At 56.3% G+C, this 21,530-nt stretch overlaps 1 protein-coding gene across 6 annotated transcripts in view; it reads right to left on the bottom strand.

Annotated features, from left to right (window-relative positions):
* Positions 1-6,917: 6,917 nt before the first annotated feature.
* NFIC (nuclear factor I C) overlaps positions 6,918-21,530 on the bottom strand; it is a 130,853-nt gene continuing 116,240 nt past the window's right edge. For 5 of the 6 annotated variants that reach the window (XM_090027871.1, XM_090027874.1, XM_090027870.1 and 2 more), the window contains one exon: positions 6,918-12,501. In XM_090027871.1, the coding sequence (XP_089883997.1) occupies positions 12,365-12,501 (137 nt within the window). In that variant the 3' untranslated portion in view covers positions 6,918-12,364. The remainder of the gene's footprint in view (positions 12,502-21,530) is intronic. The other variant, XM_090027876.1, reaches the window with a different exon arrangement.

The raw sequence follows: 21,530 nt of genomic DNA, 5'->3' as shown, positions 1-21,530 counted from the left end.
CACTGACCTCCATGAAGCAGCGCTTGGCCCTTCTTTGGCAGCCTGCTTCTCCTAAGCACAGCACTTAAGCATGTGCTTAAGGCTCACAAGACGTGCCGCGCTAGCAAGGCTGGGCTGTAACAGGCTGCGTTCGGTTGGATGGGGACCCGCATGCGCAGAAATGCTTTGGAGCATCAGGGCCTTTATGCCAGCTGAGAATCTGCCCCCATCTCCTAGGAACAAAGCTGAATTTGAAAGCAAGGGGCGGATAAGCATCTTCGCGCCGAACAATACCAAAAAACCCAAGGACCAACCCCAAGATGAATGTGCAAGTTAAAGAAACAAAAAGCAGCAATTTCAAACTCATATTACAAAAAAATATAGCTATGTGTGTATATATATATATATATAAAGAGAGAGAGAGAGAGAGGAAGAGAGGGAATATATATACATATACCTTCCTTTGCAATTTAAAGTACCTTGACTGTCTGCAGGGCCACAGGGACATTGAGGATTGTCTACTCTTCGGTTTTGCATGCACAAGTCCTGCCTGCCCAACTCCTTCCCAAGAAGAAACAAGCACAAATAAAAACAACACAGCCACATCATCTTCTCCGCAGAGGAGGCAGAAGGCTGGAGAGCTGTAGTACGTTTCACATGGTGCCTGGTTCCCCAGGCTCTGAGATTCAGCCCCTGCAGCACCATATATATATATATATATATTTTAAATATATATATATATATATATATATATGTACACAGGATTTTTTATTTATAGATCACAAGAACATTTTTTAGTTTTTTTCTTTTTTAAAGAAGTCAACAACAACAACAACAAATGAGGACCCCTCCCGAGAAACTGTAGTGCATGAAATAACTAAGCATCGTGCCTAACCTTGCTTTGCATGGAAGCTACGGCTGATTGGCGGTCGCTTGGGTCCTGCTTGGCAGGGTTAGGGAGGCTGAAGGGTGGGCACCGGGAGCCTTAGGGAGGGACGTTTCTCTTCCCACATCTCCCTTGCCACCTGTTGTTGAGGCCGGGGATTGTCTCTTGGGGAAGCTGGCCTTCGACTGCTCAGAACCCAACGGAGAAGCTCTGCTCATGTCCCACCAGCCCCCATGCAAGTGAAGGCTATGCATGCTGCCGCCCAGCCTGATTGTCTAGAGACTCTGGAAGAGCTACAAGTTCCAGGAGGTTGTCTCAAGAAACACGACCCTTAGCTTGTCGGTGGTGGCCACCGTGCTTGTCTTCTTCTACCACCCCTCCCTGCCCTCTCCAGCCAACGTCCCGCAGCACAACCCTTCCCGACAAACAACGGACAATTCCTTCTCTCCCTCCGTCTCCCCTGCCAAGACCCTCATCCACCCAAGATATTTCCAGAGATCCTTGTGAGCATACCTACTTGTCTATTTGAATGGCTGAGCTATTTGATTGCATCAACACGGCGGAGGGGAAAAAAACAACCAAACCCAACATCCCATGCTGATGATCTACTGCAGTCAGTGATGTCTGCTCTGCAGGGTCTCCCTGCTGCCTTGTGTTGAGTTAAAAAGTCACAGAAGAAAAAAGTAATAAACCCCAAAGAAAAGAACCCCCCCAAAACAGATACAAAAGAAACTAGAGATGGATTTGGGATGGAATTTGCATATTCCCTTCAGGCGGAGCTCAGTGACACATCTTGATGGGAGCGGGTGGGTGGGGGGGTCCTCAGCAGGTCACTGGCTGCTCATCCCCTTGGGAGGAGAAGCCAGTGGGCCAACTGCTGCTCTCACTTACACTGGTCTTCAGCAGGTGTAACACCACTGGGGTCAGCAGAGCTACCCCCAGAGGGGCAGTGCAAGCAACAGTGCAATTGGCCTGTTAGTCTTTAGCAACGATGGGCCTGGACCAGGACCTCAGGTCTAAACAGCCCCCAAACCTGCAGGAAGCTTGAATCTAGATGCAAACTTCCTGCCTGGCTCTTCTCTCAATCATAGGCTGAAGCCCCAACCCAGGGCCTGTCCAACCCTGGACATTGGTTGAGTTTGGATCCAGGTCTGCACCTGGGAGGCCTGATCTGTGATCTGTACAGTCCCAGACACTGGAGCCCAAAAAGACCTCCCAGGCTGTACATGGTCCATGCCTCCCCTGCTTGGGGTTCCCCCTAGTGCTGCGGTAGGCGGTGTCAGGTGTGCTCCTCTGTGGGCCCTGTGGCTGGGCGTAGCTACAAGACGGGAAAAAAAATGTGTTGAGTGGAACAGTGCAAATTTTCCCAGGGATGGAGGAGGGGGCGGTGTGTGCTTTCCTTTCATGGTGGACACCATCTTGGCAACAGGCAATGAGAAACTACCCAGGCAACCAGCCCATCTGTGTGCTCCTGGAGCGCCAATAGTGCCTGTCTGGATGTTTAGGACCATTTGGTTTAAGGTGCATTTCTCTGTAGGGATTTTTTTTGTTGCTGTCTTTGAAACAACCAAACAAAAATTAAGTGCTTTATCTCGGTGCTTGTGGGTTTGGGGTTGGAATCTGGGTAGCACTGACCTGCCAGGTCCCATTAGCTCAAGAGCTGTCACCAGCAGAGCTGCCGCAGTTGACAGCTATGAGTGGAGACATGCCCAGCAGATATCTGGCCTGGCTTGGTTTGCCGCTCCCTCCGCGGCCATGATCTACTGCACGTGGTAAGATTGCTCCAAGGCTTAGAGGTATGAGCTGCCCGCCCCCCAAACTCCAGCTGGGTTCATGAGAGTTTTGCCTTCAAGTGCAGTTTGGAGCTGGTCTCCAGGCAGGTACAACTGGAGGAGAACAGCCAGATCAGATGCGCTGAGGGAGAGATATCTGGGTAGGATGCACGTTCTCATCCTCCGTCCCCTGTCCACCAAGAAAGCTCCAGTGCCCCCCACCTCCACCCCTTGTTTTCCTCGATAAGAACACAAATCAAGTTGCTGTGTCAGTATCTCTTGCACTAAAGGGATTGGATTGTTGTCAAGGGTTTCTTTAACAATGCTACATCCCAGCCTGGGCTGCCACAGCGCCGCCAGAGTCCGTCCCCGCCAGGCATGTGACTCACTTGCGTTTGTTTTTAGGTTGCATGTGATTTTTTTTTTTTGGTTTTGTTTTTTTTTTGGTTTTTTTGTCTTTTTTTTTTTTTTTTGCTTTAAATTGAATCATTTTAAACATTTTTATCAGCAATTTTTTTTTTTGCATTTTTTTAAAATAAACTAAAGCTACTCGCGTTGCATTGTCCTTGCAGAAAACAATACTGCACATTGCATAAAGAGGAGTCTCCCAAGGACTTTCCAAGCCCCCAAAGCATGCATCCCGCCGTCCTTTGCTTCAAATGCCTGCCCGTCCGGCCCACAGCATGGAAACTCAACACAGATCATTAGAAAAGTGAGAGAGAAAACGAAACAAAACACAAAAAAAAGAAGAGCTTTCTACAAGTAAAAGTCCTTACAACACCACGATGGCTCATCCCACCCCTTCCCCACCCCGCTACCTAACGCTGCCGGCAAAAACATCTTCCGAAAACAAAGCCACGTTTTTCTTCCATGTCCAATGGCTCCGGCTGACATTGCTCATGGAGTGTGTGCGTGTCTGACTGAGATGCTGCATGAATGGAGGGAGTCTCCTGTGCTTAGCGTGGTGGCTTCCGGCACTTTTGCCTCTGTGGATGCACCATTGGTTGAAGGCATCTCTACTGGCTTCAACTCATGGTTGGACTGCAATGTAGAGGTCATCTAGAGACCAGAAGGGGGGTGATAACTGACTGCCCCCATGTTTAGACCCAGTCTGTACAGAGCTTGTTCTTTTGGGGTGGAGTTTACCCCTCTGCAGAAAGCCAGCGCAAGACCACTGCAGTCCCGTGAGCTCCGGGCCTCACTTCAAGGGCTGCTTGGGCCCAACAGGAACAAAAGTCTAGCACAAGACCTGAGCACAAGGGTGACCACTCGCTCAGGGGTGTCCGTACAACTGCTGGGTTTGCAGCGGACAGTCATTTGTGCCTTCCCAGGGTAGGGGCAGGGGTGAGGGGGGTTTGGCCCTGATCTCACTCCCCTGCTGTAAATCAGGTGTGACTCCACAGTTTGGGGCCAGGTGTTGGCAGCGGGGCAGGCCCTGCAGTGTGATGTCCAGAAGGGGGTTGGGGCCTTGCTGAATGCTGTATCCAGCATTGCCCATTGGTGCCATTGTAATCATGGACCTCACCAGGCCGGTTCTCCTCTCCAGGAGGTTCGGGGATATAGAGAATCCCAGGTCCTATTTAAAATGAAAGGGTGAGATTTTAGCCTTGGTGGGTGCATGTTGGGGCAAGTGTGACATCCCTTGGGGGACTCAGGATCCAGACGGCAAAAAGCAAGGCCCAACATTATGATGAATTCTTAAGCCAGTCTCTGACCCTGGCCCCTGACATGGGCTGTCCCACCTCTGATTGTGCGTGGGGATATGGGAAGAGCATGTCCTTGGCTATGGGATGGGGGGACAGCTAAGCTAAACTACTCCCGAGCCTCCGAGCCTCCCCCAGCCTCGAGAGGGGTCGACTCAGGCCCACCGTGCCCCCAGAAATCAGAAGAATATGTAAACTCCTGGTGAAAGGAAACCCTGGAGATGAAAGAAATGACCAAAAGGATGCCAGAGCTGTGAGGTGCCTGGGGGATGGGAACATCCCGCTCCAGCTAGTGTCATGGAAACATGTGCATGGGTTTTGTTGTTGTGTTTTTTCTCTATATTACAAAAGGTGCTTTCAGGTTTTCTTTCTGCCTTAGGGATGCACTGACTAGCTAACAAGAGCGGGTCCCTGCAGAGCAAGACAAAGGGCCCAACAGAGCACCTGGGCAGCCCCGAGTGCCAGGGCCTGGGGAGCCTGGGTGGGGGGCACACAGCTCATACAGCCCCCTCAATACTCCCCTTGCTACCCTAGCCCCAAACCAGCCTCAGCCCTGCCTGAAAGAAGTGCGCACGCAAATGTGGATTGCATATGGTAAGTGCTTTGTGGTAGCAGCATCGCTGACCAGGGCCTCAGCTGCCTGAGGGGGAGGTGGCAGTGCCACAGCCCACCGATTGCTCCTTGCTGCAGCAGAACTCCCTTCTCCTGGCTTTGCCGCTCCCAGACAGCTCTGCCCCAGGCCCGAAGGCCCTTTGGGACAACGTGGGGAGGTGGGAGATGCTTCTGCAGAAGACCAGGCGGCCTGGCCAGCCCAGGCCCAGCCCCCAGAGTCTGCATGGGAACATCTGCAGGGAAGGAGGCGACACACTCAGCACTAAGACATCTCCCATCCGCATTGCCTGCCCCTTGCTCTGCTTTTCTCCTCCCTGCCTTACCACACCAAGCCCAACGCAACCCCGCCGGGTCCCCCACAGCCCAGCCCCCCGCAACCCCTGTCCTTTGCAAAACGTCCCGCCCCGCCGTCAGACTGGGAAGCGCAGGCCCTGGGCCCCGAGCATGTGGCCGTGCCCTTCCTAGGAAACGGGTCCAGGGACCGGACTGCAGCCTTTGCTGCCCATGCTGCCTCTTGGAGCTGGCGAGGCCGCATCTCCAGCTCCCGCTCAGCTTAGCAAACCGGTGCGCTGGGCACCTCAACAGGGTTTTGTTGTTCTTCTCAACAAAACGAATTGATTTGATTGCAAATTAAGATTGCCGGGAAGATCCAAATGATTCCCCCCCGCTGGATCCTGGGACTCGGGACCGGGTGTGGGAGTGGCCAGGTGCTTCACAGCTGATCTCCAGGGTTCTAGTCCCACCCCCTTCGGAGACATCTGCCCTTTTTAAAGAAACAGCGCGCTAATACCAACGACAAATTCCATCACCACCACAACTGAAACCACCTCCCCTTCCTCCCTAATCCGCCCGGGAGGAAGGGTGTTGGCCACCTGTGCATGGCCATGCTTGCTCGCTTTGGTCAATCAAAAGGAAAAGAAGAAAAGGAACACAATGCAAAAATCCCGCCTCCCCTCCCACCCCTGCACAAAAACCCCACCAGAAGAAAATTCCCGCCCCCCCCGTGCCCGCACCCTGCAGGTTTGTAATCAGTCACTGAGAACCTTAGCTAAAAGATTTATCACTGTAGACAAAACAGGTATTGCATATTTTTCCATACAGGATGCACTTTGTATTAACAGCTGGAAGACGTATACGAGGGGAAGCTGTTAAAAAACAGAGAGAAAAGGGATGGTCTGGCAACTCTGCCCAACACAAGGAGAAAGGGAACATGCACATGGCTACTATGGACAGCTATTTCCTTGTTTGGGCAAGGGAGGGCAAGGCTGAGGGCGATATGGAGAGATCCCCTTGGCTGATGGCACCAGCAGGCTGGAGCGAATTGGGAGGGACAAGGCGCTCGATCCCGACCAGCTGCCATCAGCCCCCGACACTGCACCTGGGAGTCCATCAGTGTCAAGCGCTGCCACGTTGATGGAAACCCAATAAAGTTCCTTAGTCATTTATTCTTTATCCTTTCTGCCAATATGGAGGTGCCTGGTTAGAAAATAACATGACAGTGAGGGCAGACAGATCGGTCGTCTCAGGTACGCTGGGGTGGCACTGGAGTAACTCCATCCACACACATGGGGTTATCACGGCATAAGACCGGAGTAACTCCAGTAGCCGCAAACAGGGCCAGGAAGGGCATAAAATAGATAAAAGCAGGACGAAAAGGAGATGCCCTGGATTCACGCCGGTGTTGCTGAGACGAGAGTCTGGCACATTGCGATGATATCACAATATTTCCGAGCCACAAGGAATCTTCCCAATGGTGTCCGAACACACGGTTTAACAAAAAAGGTTAACAAACCAACAGCCCCAAATTGAACTGTGAACGTTTTTACAAATGGCAACATGTCCCATCCCCCCTTTAGTTACTACGAGACCCAGTGCATGCAGTTATTCCTGTGCAGTGATATCAGTAGAGTTAATACTTAGTCTTCGAAGGCAAGGCACATCATGTGGTATAAAATTTCGTGCAAATTAGGAAAACATGGATTTTTTTCACTTTTTTTTTTCTTTTTATACATCATTTTGGAAGGGGGGAAGGTAGAGCCAGTTATACAGTCTGCCATGCACATTATCAGCCATTCGCTGATTGGTTGAGCTAGGTCACATGAGTTCCTGTTAAAGCACCATGCAGTTTATTTGTAATTTTTTTTTTTTGTAATTTTTTCTTTTTTCCCCCCTCTCCATCAATTGCCCTTTTCTTTGACTTCCTGCATCAGGCCTTTCCACTAGGGGTCTCTGCACTGGGGCCCCTCTTCCCCCTGCCCCTCCCCTGTTAAGCTGGCCCTGGTCCTCGGGGCTCTGCAGTGCTGACGGACCATGCATATAGCTGCTTGGGATCAGGTGGCTTGACCCCAGGTGCCTGGCGTAGAGTGGGGCCTACGTGACAGCCCTTTGCTCAACTCTCCGCTGCAAAACTGGGCTGGGATCCAGCAGGGTCCCCTCCCCAGGGCTGGTGCTGGCTGTGGTCGGTGTCCGGCTGGGATGCAGGTGCTGGGAGCTGCAGGAATCGTACCGGGGCTGGGCGCTTCGGCAGAGCGACTTGCTGGAAGCTCCAGGGAAGCAGGGAGCAGAGTGGAAGCTGGATGGGAAGGAGCTGCCGCACGTCCTTCCTGTGCGACTCAGCCTTTGGTTTAATGCTGCTTACAAAGCCACGGGTACCTGCATAAGAGGAGCAGCTGGATCCCTCTGTGTTGGGCTTCAGGGACTCATTCGAAGGGGAGCTCGCTGTGTCACCTTTGGGATCAGCACCCAGATGCCACTGGGGACACGATGCACAGATGCGCACTGCCTGAGTGGGAGCCCGGCTCTGATGGGCATGGAGGTGGCGGGGCGTTTGTGAGTGACTCTTGGAGGTCGGCACCTACTGCAGCCTCCGCTCCTGCCCAGTTACTGATCAGGTATCAAAGCTGGGCCTGGATCTGTCTGTGCACCCCTGGACTGGACTCAAGGTGCAGCCACGGGCTGGCCGGTGGACGGACTGGCACTGGAGCTCTTTGCCCACCTGGGATGACTCGTGGGCACAGGGGGAACCTGCCTGGCACTGCCTGAAGTGGATGCTGGGCCCTCTGCAGACAGGTGGTGGGAGGTGCCTGGACCGGAGTGGACCACCTGCCTGGAATGGACGCAGGCTGGCGTAGAGGCGGCTGAATGTTTCCTGGCCCCCAGATGGGGACAGTTCCTTCCCCTCGCCCATCTGCTCCGTTGCCATCAGCCTGCACAGCCCTCTCTCCTCTGCTGTCCCCTTCAGGTTTCTTGTCACCTCTTTCCTTCTCCTGCCTCACCACTGCTGGAGTCAATGTGGCCTGGCTGGTGGTGGCATCCCCATGTTCCCTGCTCCCCTGCACAGGGAGGAGAAGAGCAGCATCCAGCACCCTGGAGCAGGGCAGAGGCTGGCTGGCTCTGGCTGGCAGAAAGCAGGGCGGGTGGGTGATGGGCCCAGCTGCAGAAGGGGCCCTGGCCTGGGGATATCTTTCAGGAGTGGGGCACAGGGGGTGAACTGGGGACAGGCTGTGACACTACTGCTCATGGGGGTGTCAGGGTTTCACCAAGGGTAGGTGGGCAGGTAAGTGCCAGCCCTGCTGTGAGTGGATGAACCTTTTCCCCACCTCCCAAACGGCCTCGATAGTCCCAAGGCCAGGGACTGACATGATTAAGTCTGGGATTCCCCAGCCCTGCGGTGTCTGGGGGCTGGCCTGGTGCTGGGGCTCTGTAGGTTGGGTGCAGGTAGTGGGGTTTGCTGGATTCCTGCAGAGCTGGTGCCTCAGTCCTGCTGCTGAATCTCCCTTCCTCTCCCTCAGGGTCACTAGGGGAAGGAAGAAGGGGGAAAGCAGCCCCGTGTCTCCTGCAGCCTCTGTAAAGCAGAGGAGAGCCCTAGGGAGGAGCCCCTGGCCCTGTGGTGGGTGGGGTGGTTGGGGGCAGCCCACGAGCATCCTCCTGGGGTCTAAGGCACTAACCAGTGTGTGGGCCAGGGAGGGAGGAGAGCGGATCTGCTCCCTCAGGCCCCGTCACAGCCCACGGACGGCTCGGTCAGTGTCCAGCGTTGCTCTTCTCCATGATGAGACAGTGCCTGGGCAGGAACTGGGCTTCAGGCATAGCAGGGGGACAGGATTTTGTGTCCTTGGTTGCTGAAGACCCTGGCCATCGCCCTGTGCAGACTTTGCTGCACCATGTTACTGTGCAAAGTAAGCCTGTGTGACTGAGAGCAGAGTTTGGCTCAGTGGGTCACTTTTGCTGCCACTCTGTTTGCTGGCATGTCCACAAAGATGGGCCCTTCCCAGCCACCCCACGCATCCTGGCAGGGGCCTTGGGTCCATCCCTGCCATATCCTTGAGGCTTCCCAGGCAACATTACCACCGTGCACCTGTTCCTCGCAGCAGCAATGATCGAAGCCAAAACCCAGGTCCAGAGAATAAGCAAAAGCTGTTCTCAGCCCAGGAGTTGCCAGCTGTCCAGGATCATGTGCTGGGCAGTGTCTGCGAAGAAGTGGGTTCATCTGCTTTATTCCAGCTGCTTGGCATCTAAGGACACCTTCTAGGGCCCTGGCACAGCAAGGGATCCATGTGCCAGCCTAGGAGGCAGGAAACAGGCAGGAAGAGAGAACAATGGAGAGGTTTGCCCTGCCAGGCAGGTGAAGTCGCAGGTCTCTGTCTTGCAACGAGCAAACCGCGGAGCCAACAGCATGCAGGTGCCTCTGCCTCCCACAGCTTGCTCCATCCAGGCCAGCTCTGCTCAGGGAGGGCAGGAAGCAGGAGTTTCCCAGTCCCTCATGGCAAAATGAGTTGACAAATGGTGAGGCCAGATGCCCTGGTCTCTGTTGGTGCAGCATGTGTGACACGGGGAAGCTGGGCCTCTGCAGCCAGCCGGATAGTGCTGTTCTGTCCCCAAGATCAACCAAGAAGGTCTGTCTGATGTACTGCTTGTGATTCATGATCCGTGACCGTCTGGGGGAGTGAGGCCCCATCGGACCTGTGCTGGGGTGGTCTCTCCTGCTTGGTGCACATCCTGGCTCTCCAGCTCATGGAGTTGAACTCAACTGATTTCCCCCAGTATATCTGCACTTGGTGCTCTCCAGCCTAGGCCAGGCAAAGGGTGTTTCAGTCTGGCTTCCTGCCTCGTGTGCAGGGACCTCATTAACGCTATGGGGAGAAGGATAGATGCAAGGCCCTTGCAGGCCAGGGGAGATGCCACAGCTCCTGGTGGCCTGGCCCTTCCCACCGCACTACTCTCCGTGGGGTGTGAGCTTTCCAAACCAGGAGGACTGGGATACAAAATTCAGGCACTTTAACCAGTCAGTGACGGCTTTCTGCCTCCGAGCTGCGGTTGCTGGGAATGTGATGGCATCACCTCACAGCAGGGCTGAGCAGGGAGGGGCTCACAGTGGGGAAGGGGAGCCTGCGAGCTGGATGGGGGGGGCTTCTGGTCCCTGCAGGTAAGAGCACAGGACCCCTAGCTAACCCGAGTTGGAGTCAAAGGCTGACTTTGCCACCGCAAGGGGGGCTGTCTGCTTGCGGCGTGGCCTCTCAGGGAGAAAGACTCTGTCTCTACAAACTGTCCCAGCAAGCCAGTGCTGGGAACCAGGTGCCACGAATGGGCTTTGCTATCATTCCCTCTTCAAAGTGCATTTCCTACAAAATGTGCAACACAATCACAGCCATCTTGCCCCCAGCCCACACAGTCCCTGCTCACTGGCACGCAGAGCTTTGCACATACAGCTGTGCCCAGGTCCCATGCCAGCCCTCCCACCCAGCTGGCCTGTCTCGCCCTGCCCAGACCTGCCATTTAGGGACAGGCCTTAGCCTAAGTCAGTCTCATTTCCAGTATGACAGCAGGCCCTGGCCCATCACGAGCTGCTCTTACAGCTTACCAACCCAGAGTCTGTCCCCGCCTCACCTCCCTGCCCCAGCACAAAGGAAATGCACAGAAGGAACTGTGGTAGCAGGAGACATGGCCTGCGCTTGCCAGGAGCTGCAAATGGAAAGCTACAGTATGGGAAGCTCACCAGGCTACATCACGGAAGCCACGCGCCACGGTCATCCCTGGCCAGGTGCTGGTCCTGGCAAGACTTGGGGCAGGGTGGCGGAGCCGTCATGCTGCACTGCGGAGGAACCCAACCCTGGCCTCATTCCTTCTGCTGTGTCGAAGGCATTGCAGAGACAGACCCGCTTCCCCTGGACACTGTGGCTGTCCCAGGTCTGGAGTGGGGCAAGAGTGGGGGAGGTGCCAGTGGACTTGATTGTCCGTGGAGGAAGGGTCTGGAATTTTGGATTCCAGGAGTTTCCATAATGCAGTCGTTAATCTGTAATTAAGAAATTTCACCTCTGGGATTTGAGACCCAGTGATAATTTGCAGTGCCTGGCCATGCCAATCCACACAGCAGTATGCTCTGCTCTTTGTGGGCTGCCCTACCCTCCTGCTGCACCCACTTGTGCCCATCACAAGTCTTGTGCCCCTCCCCTCCGTCTCCTCCCTGCAATGCCCGTCGCACAGTATCTCCCAGCTGTGGAAATGCCACTCACCGAAGCCCAGTGCCCTGCTCCACGGCCAGCCTGCCCTTGACCGGGAGCATGGGGCTGGGGTGCTGCTGAACCCAGGTCCTGCTCCCCACGCACGCACTGAGGGTGGAGACCTGAGGCAGGAGTCATGGAATCCCCTTCCCCTTCCGTAGATGGTCACGGACAAAGGCAACTGGAGAAGTGGGAGGATGAGAGGGGCCGTGTCCCTGCATCCCTGCAATACTGCTGCTCCAAGGAGTCCCGCGGGGATGTCGCTCACTCCTGCCCCCAAAGAGCATTTAATGGCATAGAGGATTTCAGAAAAAACAAAGGAAAGGTGTACATGTCGTCCGAACGCTGGGGCAGCGGGAGGCCGGAGGCATCTTGTTTGCAGCGTGTCTGGGGTGGAGCGGGAAGCGACAGCACTAACGAGAGATCTCCTGACCCACCCGGCGCCCATGGGCTCAGAAGCAACTGGCCGCTGTGCTCTGAACCCGCCGTCTCGTTCCTAGAGCCCTCCCGGGAAGTAGAAAGTTTGCTGCGGGGCGGGCGAGGGTGCCCGGCGCGGTTTGTTCTTTTTCATTCACAAGAGGCAAAAATGAAACAGGAAACGAGAAAGACAATTTTGCATAAACAACCCTTTGGAGAGTGGCAGCAAGACTCCAGCGCCGTGGCTGCGGAGACGGCCAATGGGACGAACTGCGTTGCTTCTCTTGCCAGGTTGACCGATGGGACAAATAGTGTTTGTGGCGAGTCTGCCTGGGCGGCCATGTGTGCACGCGGGGCTCGCTTGGTTTTTAGGGGTTTTTTTTCTTGGTTTTTAGTTTCTAAAAAGGTTTGAACCTTTTTTTTTCTCTCTCTCTCTCTTTCCCTTCGTTCTTCCTTCCTTCCTTCCTTTCTTGTCACGTTGTGTGTTTGTCGTCGTCATCATTGTGAATTCGCTCTCTCCGTCGTCACCGAAAGGCTGGGCCTGGTCCTGTGGTACGTTTTCCTCTCGGGATGCCTAAAGCAGAGGAGGAGGGAGGCGAAGGAGGGGGCAGCTGCAGTTATCCTAGGTACCAGGACTGAAGCAGCGAGAAAGGGAAACAAAAGAGAAAGGCTCATGTTAGCGATTTGCCTGCTGCCTGCTCCTGCCACCCCCTTTCCCTCCCACCGGCCGTCGTTCTGTAGGGGCAAAAGGCCACTGGCACTGCCAGCTGCCACTTTGATCCAGGCCTGAGCCTGTGGGTGTTGTGCCATTTGCAGGCAGTTGCGACACAGCTGTGCTACCAAGAGCACATTAGGGCAAGAAGAGGGGCAGGGAGAGAGAAGGGAGGCGGGCACTGACTGGGGAAGGGAGACATGGCTCTATGCGGGTAAGTCCCTTATTGGCTTGGTGCCTCAGTTTCCCCACTGGTGTGAGGGGCATGTATGCATACTCTGAGGTTTGGGGTGCCCTGAGCAGCTCTGCCTGCTGGCAGGCCTGGAACTGGGAGGCTTCTAGGGAGAGAGGGAGCAAACCCCAGCACAGCGCCTGTCCCACTTGGGGAGGGCATCCACCCCACCGAGCAGGACACGGTGACCCATGCCTGCTGCTGGAGTCTGCCACAGCTGCAGATCACGAGCAGCCTGGACAGCTCTTCCCATGGGCTGGTCTCCTCCCCTGCCTTCTGCACCCCCAGCACCCCTTCATGTTCACAAGCAGGCACTGCACATCCTCACCCCTGTGCTCTTTCATTCACTTTGAAGTCAGGGCATGTTGGACAGGGGCCCCCCACTTCTCACCCAGACCCGCTGCAAGGGCAGGAGTGTCTGGCTGCCAAGGCTCGCTGAAGCGGATAAAAATAGCAGGGCTGGGTCTTGGCTTGCATGGTTCCCCCTTGCTCTGAGGAGGGAAGGGGCTGCCTGTTAGGGAGGCGGGTTCGGGCGCTGCAAAGCAACTCCGGGAATCTGAATACCATTCTGAGCCCCTCCGCCAAGTCACCCTTCCTGTGCCTCAGTTTCCCTGTCTTTGTGGTAGGGACAAAGATGCCGACCTCCTTTGTAAAGCACTGATCACCTCGGAGACGGGCACCATGATCTGTAACTGGACTTAACCCTTCCCTGCCTCAGAACTAGGCTGTGAGCATACACCAAGTTACCGTTGCGTACCCAGGGCCTCACAAACATCTGGACAGACAGCCGGGCATATGTGGGTGTCATGGCTGCAAAGATCTACTGCAATCTTCTAGATGGCCCTACTGCCCAGCCTGGGCCACAGGCTGCACTGAACTCGGTGCTGCTTCTAGTCCAATAGCTGGAGAACGTCTTGCCCAAGAAGCATGCATCTGAGCTTAAATATTCCCCGAGATGGCAAATCTCCCTCCTGCCACAGTAGCACCACCCTGGCCTGCCTGACTTGAGACTATCGTGGCTAACTACATTTCCCTCTCCCATGGGAGCCTTACGCCCCATCTAGCTGCCCTGGGACCTTGTTGCCGCCCTACTCTGATCTCAGAGGCTCCGACCACGCAGCAAGCGTGCCCTGCCATGCAGAGGGGAACGCACCAGCCCCCCTGCTGTGCTTGGCCTCTTCTGACACAGTTCACTGCTATGACTGGGGCACAGGGATAATCACTGCAGAACGGGGGCCAGGACTGTCTCCCCGGAGGCTCATGGGGAATTATAGTGCACTGACTCCGGCCCACCAGAGCCACCAACATGAGCCAGCAAGCACCAGTACCATGCCAGCCTTCCCCCTCCCAGCTGGTCTGACAGTTCTCACCTCTCAGCCCTGCAGACCCACATGCCCAAGAGCTCAGATCAGGTCAGGAGCAGGCCTTCCCCGTCACCCCGCACCTCTGAGGCCACGTTCAGGAGTGACAACCCAGGGGCTTCCGAGGGAAACACCTGGGAAACCTGCATGAGGGGGACACTGGCCAGAGCAGACGGGGCCTGACCAGCTGCGCCCTTCTGGCCCATGGCCCAGGGTGGGGACAGGCACCTCTTGCTCCTTTGCCAGCCGCGGATGGTTTAGTTTGGCAATGGGCTCCTTTTTAGCCCCGAGAGCCCAGGTGCAGGGTCCTGGCCTGGGATGCTGGCAGCCCTGAGCTTACAAGGGCCTCTGGGATCTTGGCAAATCATAGATGGCAACATGCAGGCTGTTTTGGCCCACAGGACCAAGTCTCCCCATTTCTGTCACCAAGCTGTGGGGCATCTATATAAAGGGGTAAGAACAAGGTTTCCCCGCAGGTTGTAATGCCAGAAGGGATCATTTGCAATCATCTAGTGCGGAGGTGCTTAAATTTAGTGGTGGGGGAGCAGTGCAACCACTCCCGTTACTAATTTCCAGACCTGTGGGGAGCTCCACAGGCCAGACAGACAGGGCCTTGCAGGCTATTTTGGGTGTACAAGGTGGAGTGGGCCCAAATCCTAGCATGTGGAGCTGGGTAGGGGCAACATGGGGCCTGATCCTGGCATGCAGGGCCCAATTCTGGCACAAGGGACCAGGTGTGGGTGGCATAGGGCCTGACTAGGGAGACCACCCATCCCTAATTGGGCAGGACAGTCCTGGAATGAGAACATCAAGTCCCAGTCCAGGACTGCACGATTCTGGGACAGCATTTGTCCTGGATTTGCGATATCATGCAGGGATCCAGGTTTCCCATTTGCCAGGGAAAATAGTGGGAAATGGCAGGTTGCCCCTGGAATGCTGCTTGGGGCTGGGGGAGGGGTGCCACGTGCATGTGCGCACCTGCATGCATGCACATAGCCGGGATCACAGCCAGGCAGCGCAGAGAGCAGCTCCTTGCAGGTAAGTCTGTAAGGAGGAGGGGGAGGCAGATTGAGGCCACCACAGCAAGGGAGGGAGTGTGGTTGAGGCTGGGGATGCTGCTCAGCCAGGGTGGGGCATGAGGCCTGGGTGTAGAGTGGGCGGCTTGTCCAGGGGGCAGCAATGGGGCCAGCTCCCTGCTGCTGTGTGTGCCCCCTGTGGGGACAGGGGGGGACATGTGCCCCCCCCCCCCCGATTTGTACGCAGGGCTGGGACAGATATGGGCTGCCTGTTGCGGTCTCAGGGCTCCCCGTGCCACCATGGTGAGGTCCCCCTGCCTGCCTGGCTGTAGCGGGGGTGGCACTGGTGTGGAGTTGTGCCCCCCACTGCTGCTATGTGGGCAGGGGGTGCCTTGCCATGGCAGCGTGGCTTCCTGGGGGAAAGGCAGCAGTGTGGGGAGTCCTGAGCCTGCAGTGGGCAACCCATTCCTCTCTGCTCAGCTGTGCTCCAGCCGTGCCTCCCCGGCAGAGGAACTGGGGGTTGGGGAGGGGCAGGCTTGTGTCCTGTCTTTCCGTTTTGAAAAAGTGGTCACCCTAGGCCCGATCCCAGAGCATAAGATCTGATCCCAGCACGTGGGGTCAGGCAGGGCCCCAGGGCCTGATCCTGGCATAGGGTCTGATCCTGGTGTACAGGGATGGGGTGGGGCCAAATCCCAGTGTATGGGGTTGATCCAAGGCCACAGGAGGCTTACTCCAGCCTATGCACCAGCCCCATGCCACTCATCTGGCCTGCCCAAGTACCCCTTACCTTGTCTGAAGACCGGCAAGTGCCCAGATACAGCATCAAGATATACAAGATAGGTGTAAGACGGACAGGTCACTGGGGTGGGGTGAGAGGCTGGGAGGAGTCTCCGGCACAAGGCTGGAATGGGGCCTGGATTATGTATTTTATCAGAGTGTTTTTCTCCCAAGGGTCACTCAAGTGGTTGTGTCAAGTGGGAGTTAAATATAGCGCAGCTCAGAAGCTGCAATGCAAACTCTTTCCCTTCTCTGTTCAGTGGAATTCCCTTCTCCCTCCTACTACATCTCCAGCCACCATAAGGCATCCGCCAGTGGAGAGGACCTGAATTTCCAAGGTGTGTCACCTCCCTCAGCCCTCGCTATGTCAGAGGACGGCAGGCAGAGCTTCCAGGATTTCCCACCCCAGCACCCAGGGGAGGTTCTCTGGGCATGGTCACCTCAAAGGCTGCGCGAGCCTGAGGGCATCTGGACAGAAGCAATTGGATCGGCAACCCCAGCCAGGCGAAGGCAACCGGAGTGCGCTGTCACTGCTGCTCTCCAAACCCCAGCTGCAGCCCAGCCTAGGGAGAGGCAGCTGTGGGGAGGGACAGCAGGGATGTAAAAGCCTCCATTAGTGCCACTGCCGCCTCCTCTGATCCTGGAAGCAGAGGTCTGTAATTTGCTGGATTCCTCTGTAATCACACAGCTTCCCTCCTGGTTAACTGGCACTGGGTGGGCGCCCACGGTGTGGGCTGGCCTCTGAACCCCAGCCCGTGGGGCGGATCGCCTCCACCCTCCGCAGAGACCAGGCCTTTGGTGTGGTTTAGGCCTGTTATAATTAGCCAAGAGAAGGAACATGTGCAGGGCAGGCCTGTCTCCTCCTCGTGGCCCCAGCGGAAGGTGTGTGGGGCAGAGGGCAGCGAAGGCTAGCCCAGCCTCCTCCCAGCCGGGGGGGCGGGAGTCCTCCCTGCCCAGTGGCGCCTGTTCGGCAAGTTGTCCTCAGTTCTCGGCTCCCCTTTTCCCACAAGCGCTTAGTGTCACACCAGCAAAATCCTGGCCTGCTCAACACAGGAAGAGGGAGGGAGGCAGCCAGCATCCCAGAGAGCAGGAGCAGCTTTCTGGCCGGCTGCCCTGGGGCACTGGCTGCATTGGGTCAGTGCTCACACCCAAGACAGCTGGCCCCAGGGACGGGGCCTCTCTGCTGGTGTCTGGATCCGCATAAGGGCTCTTCTGTGCTAGGAGCTGCAGCAGGATGGCCTGCCCAGGGCAGCCAGTGGCAGAGCTGGTCTAAGCCCCATCCTGGAGCCATTAGGCAGCACTGCCCCAGCAGGAGGCCCCGAAACCCACCCTTGCATCTGCACTCTGTGCAGGCCACTGGCCCTGGAGCAGGCTGTGGCCTCAGCTGGAGGGTGGTGGCAGGGCAAAGGTGCTCCAACCCAGAGCTGGGCGAGCCGCCACAGTCTACCCTGCACTGTGCCCCAGGCCCCCACTCCTGTCCTGCCCCTGCCCTTGCCCCACCCCATGCTGTGCCATGCTCACCTCACGCCCACACAGCCCCAGGGTTGCAGTGGGGAGCCTGATGGAGCTGTGCACCCAACTCCCCAGCCCAGGCAGAGCTGGATGTGGGTGCTGCTGCCCAGCCACCACTGCAACACTTCCCCCTGCACTACAGCAGCTGCAGCCTCCCTGCAGTGCCACCAAGCACTGATAGAGATGGGGAATTGCTTCCACCTCCAGCCAGAGAGGCTGGAGGTGGCCCAGGATCAGGCCCAGCAGAACCCCGGTTCTGAAGCAGACCTGGCCCAGCCCTTGAGGCCCTGGGGACCCTGTGCACTGCCCACCCTACGCAGCCCCCATCTGCCCATAAGCCATGCCCTGGATCAGGACCCTGGCTCCCTGCCACCCGTTCCCCATGGTTTCCTCAGTGTCTGGGCCTGGGTCACTTCCTGCTCTGCCACAGAGCAGTGTGTGACCAGGGCAAGTCCCTGCTGCTCAGGGTCTCAATTTCCCACCCTGGCTTTTTCTGGGCCCTGCTGTCAAATACTGAAGAAAGAGCAATGGGGCAAGGTCCTGGTGCCTGTGGGCACAGCGCCAGTGCTGTGAGGTTTGTAAACTACCCAGGAACAAAGCATCAAGGCTGCTGGTTGTGACCCCTGTACAGAACCAGGCCCCTTGCCAGACTCACAGCTCCCAGAATATGTACCCCCACTTCTCCCTGAACCCGATACAAAGCCATGTCCTCAGCACCAGGCACTGTGTGACCCCTCTCCAAATTCATCAGCTTCCTCCAGGTGGCAGGGGCTGGAGGCCCTGCCCACAGGCAGGCATCAGAGCCTGCAGGATCTCTGGCACACCTGTCAGTGCAGGGGTCTGCGCTCATTTTGCCTCTGTTGGTCCCCAATGTCTCCATTTCTCTAGGGCATTGCAGCAAGATCTTGCCTCCCTTTGGAGATGCCTCCCACTCTGAGTCACTCAACCAGAGAGCCATTGCTCTGGGTCACTGGGTTTCTCTGCCGTCTCAGAGCTTGACTGCCTGCCTTTTCCCAGCGCTGTGCTACGACTGGGCAGTGCTGCGGGCCTAAAGGTTGTGCGAGCCCTGGGGGCTGGCCGCATGGGACCATTCAGAGTCTGGTGTTCGTCAGGCTTGCTTTGCAAGAGTCAAGCTGTCCCAGGCAAGTTCCACGGTGGGGCAGGCACCTCAACCCACCGCTGCTATCCCAATGCACAGGGGCCTCCCGTGCTTTGGGCTCCATCCCTCTGTGCAACCCTGTACAATATTTAGTAGCCACTGGGACGCACCCCAGGTGGCTGCATCCTAAGAGCGGGAGAAGTGATCCTCAGCCCTTGGATGGTGGAAGGGCTCTGTGGCAGAAAGCCACTTTGGTTTCTCCCCAAAATCTCTGCCCTGCGACAATGTGATTAGATGGGCCAGCACAGAGGAGTCACACCTCAGCCGGTCTCTTTAGGTAACCTGAGCTGGCTGCATTCCTGAGGGAGGGGGGAAACCTGCTCCCTCTGCCTACGTGACTGGCATCAGCTACCTGGGCGAGGGGCATCTACCTGGGGAGCTGGAATCTGCCCGGCAACTGGTGATGTATTATAAATTGGTTGGCTGACAGCCAACTGGGGCTGACCTCCACTGGCCCAGGTGAATGAGGTCACGGTGGCTTTATGTCAGGGGGGGAAGGAGGCTCGCTCTCTTTGGCCATGAGGTGAAGCAGCAGCCATGCAGGGGACACAGAGGAGCTTTACCATCTAAAGTTGCCTCTCTCACCCCAAACTCACAAGCTAGAAACCGCCTGCTTACAGAGGGGAATTTCACCAGCCTCTGGAAGATGCTTGTGAGTAAGCTACTTGAGATCTGATTAGATATTTAGCTGGCAGTAACACAGATGCGTAATCAAAAGGCTACCTCAGCCACACTGTTTGCTCTCTAGGATTTCTAAGATATTGCTCAACCCTGTACCCTAGTTTACCCTACCCCTTGTAACCAATAAAGTTCTCCTTTTTGACTGGTGTGGGAGACTTATTGAGGGGTGGGTCTAAATTATGCCTAAGAGACCTCTTAGATCTGTGGACTAAGGGAGACTTTACTTTTTGCCCCCTGACTTGGGGAAGTGCCCCAAGTGCCTGTACTGGGTCGAGTACCCGTCGGACTATTAGGCCTGTGTTTCCCTGAGGACACGGGGCCAAGACAGTCCCTTCTTGGGGTGGTGGCAGCGATGTTACCCCCAGACTAGCGAGTGTGCTCCGGGAGAGGGGTCAGCCGAGCATAAGGCGCTCCTAGGGAGGCATTTGGAGCCTGGCAGGTGGGCGGGCACAGGGAGGTGGGCGGCTCAACGCAGGAGCGCCCCCTACTGGCCTGCCACAGGCTCAGCCCTGCTGTCTTTGGAGTTGTTAGGAGTTTCCCAACCCCTCAGTGCTGAGCAGAACGGGGAGGAGGCAGCTACTTTAATACAGGGACAATGAACACACTACATGAGGGTCTTACAGAATAAGGGCCTGGATGGGACAGACACATGGACATGAGGGGAAGAGATGGTTGAAACAAATAGAAGGTAAAGGGTGTGCCAGTGGGAGCAGAAGGCAGGTGTATGTGCAGGTTGGGCAGCCTCCAGGCTTGCTTGTCCCTTGCCCAGGTGCCTACTTGTCCTCACCCCAGATGGAGCATGCCCCATGCAAAGGACAGCAGGGACAAGAGAGAACAGGGCAGTGTGCATAGAGCCCCAGCCTGGGTCCTGGGAGCCTGCCTCTGACTTGTAGGGTGGCCTGCAGGATGCTCCCTGGCTCCTCCAAGCCCCTGTGTCTACCTGCTGTGGAGCCTGTTTGCTGTCTGGGGTGAGGATGCTTCACCCTGGGGCACATACAGCCCCATGCTACTGCCATGCTGCCAGCCGGGAGGGCTCACGTGTCCTTTGAAGGACCATCAGCCAGGCACAATGCTCTCTAGGGGTTGTTGTTCCCCAAGGAAAGTGTTTGCAATTCCCTGTTGTTGAGTATCAGAGGTGGGGACACATAAGACTTCATGACAAGTTCATACGAAGCTCCCACAAAACTGCAGGACAAGACAATAGCAAAACCTGGCAGAGAAGCCAGGAGTCCTAAGCTTCCCCAAGCTGACTTGGAAAACAAAGCCTCCCCCCCATCCCAGAGCTGGGAACCTGCACAGGGGTCTAAGTCTTGCACAACAGATTCAGACCTCTGGCAGGCTGGGTCATGTGGAGCACCCAGGAGCACCCAGCCTGCTTAGATCAGACAGCAGGACCCTGCTGGGGGCATCTCAGCACCCCCTGCATCCTCCCTTACCACCTGCTCTGTCCATCAGCAGGGCTTGGGCAGGGTCCCTCTGAAGTCCTGGCTCCTGCTGTGCTTTGGGCGGGAGAGGGTGGGGAGAAGTTGTACCTCTCGCCTCCAACTTGCTGGAGAGCACTATGAATTATTTGCAGCTCCCTGCATCCCTGGGGCTCCAGCAGCTCAGCTCTGAGCATGGACTGACTGAGTTATATTAATACTTCATGTAGCTGGGGCTGCTCTCTGCATAGGGCCCAAGGGTGGACGGTTAGGGAAGAAACTATGGCCTGCTGGTGTGGGGGGCTGGCACCAGGGGAGACGCCTTGTTGGACCTAGTGCTGGCCACGGGTGATGACCTGGTGAGGGGGCTGCGGGTGATGGGCCACCTGGGAGACAGTGATCATCGCTTGCTGGAATTCACCATCCAGCGTAAGGTGGCAAAGGGCTGCAGCAAGGCAACAGCCCTAGACTTTAGGAGGGCTGACTTCAACAAGCTAAGGAGGATAGTTGGGGAAGCGCTGAGGACCCAGAGGGGAAGGGAATCAGATGTCGAAGGTGAGTGGTTGCTCCTTAAGGAGACGATCCTCCATGCCCAAAGGGAGGTAATCCCAACAAGGGTCAAAGGGAGCAGGAGGGCACATAAACCCCCATGGCTCACTAAGAGCATCCGGGAATGTCTCCTTGCTAAAAGGGAGGCATATACCCAATGGAGAGATGGGGTCATCGCCAAGAAGGACTATGTTATAGTCGCCCGAGGATGTAGGGGGGCAGTCAGGAGGGCCAAGGCAGAGTT

Source organism: Crocodylus siamensis, chromosome 14, assembly GCF_052110815.1.
Source record: "Crocodylus siamensis isolate JL-2025a chromosome 14, ASM5211081v1, whole genome shotgun sequence".
Classification (NCBI taxonomy): domain Eukaryota; kingdom Metazoa; phylum Chordata; order Crocodylia; family Crocodylidae; genus Crocodylus; species Crocodylus siamensis.
This window is presented reverse-complemented; position numbering and strand designations above follow the sequence as displayed.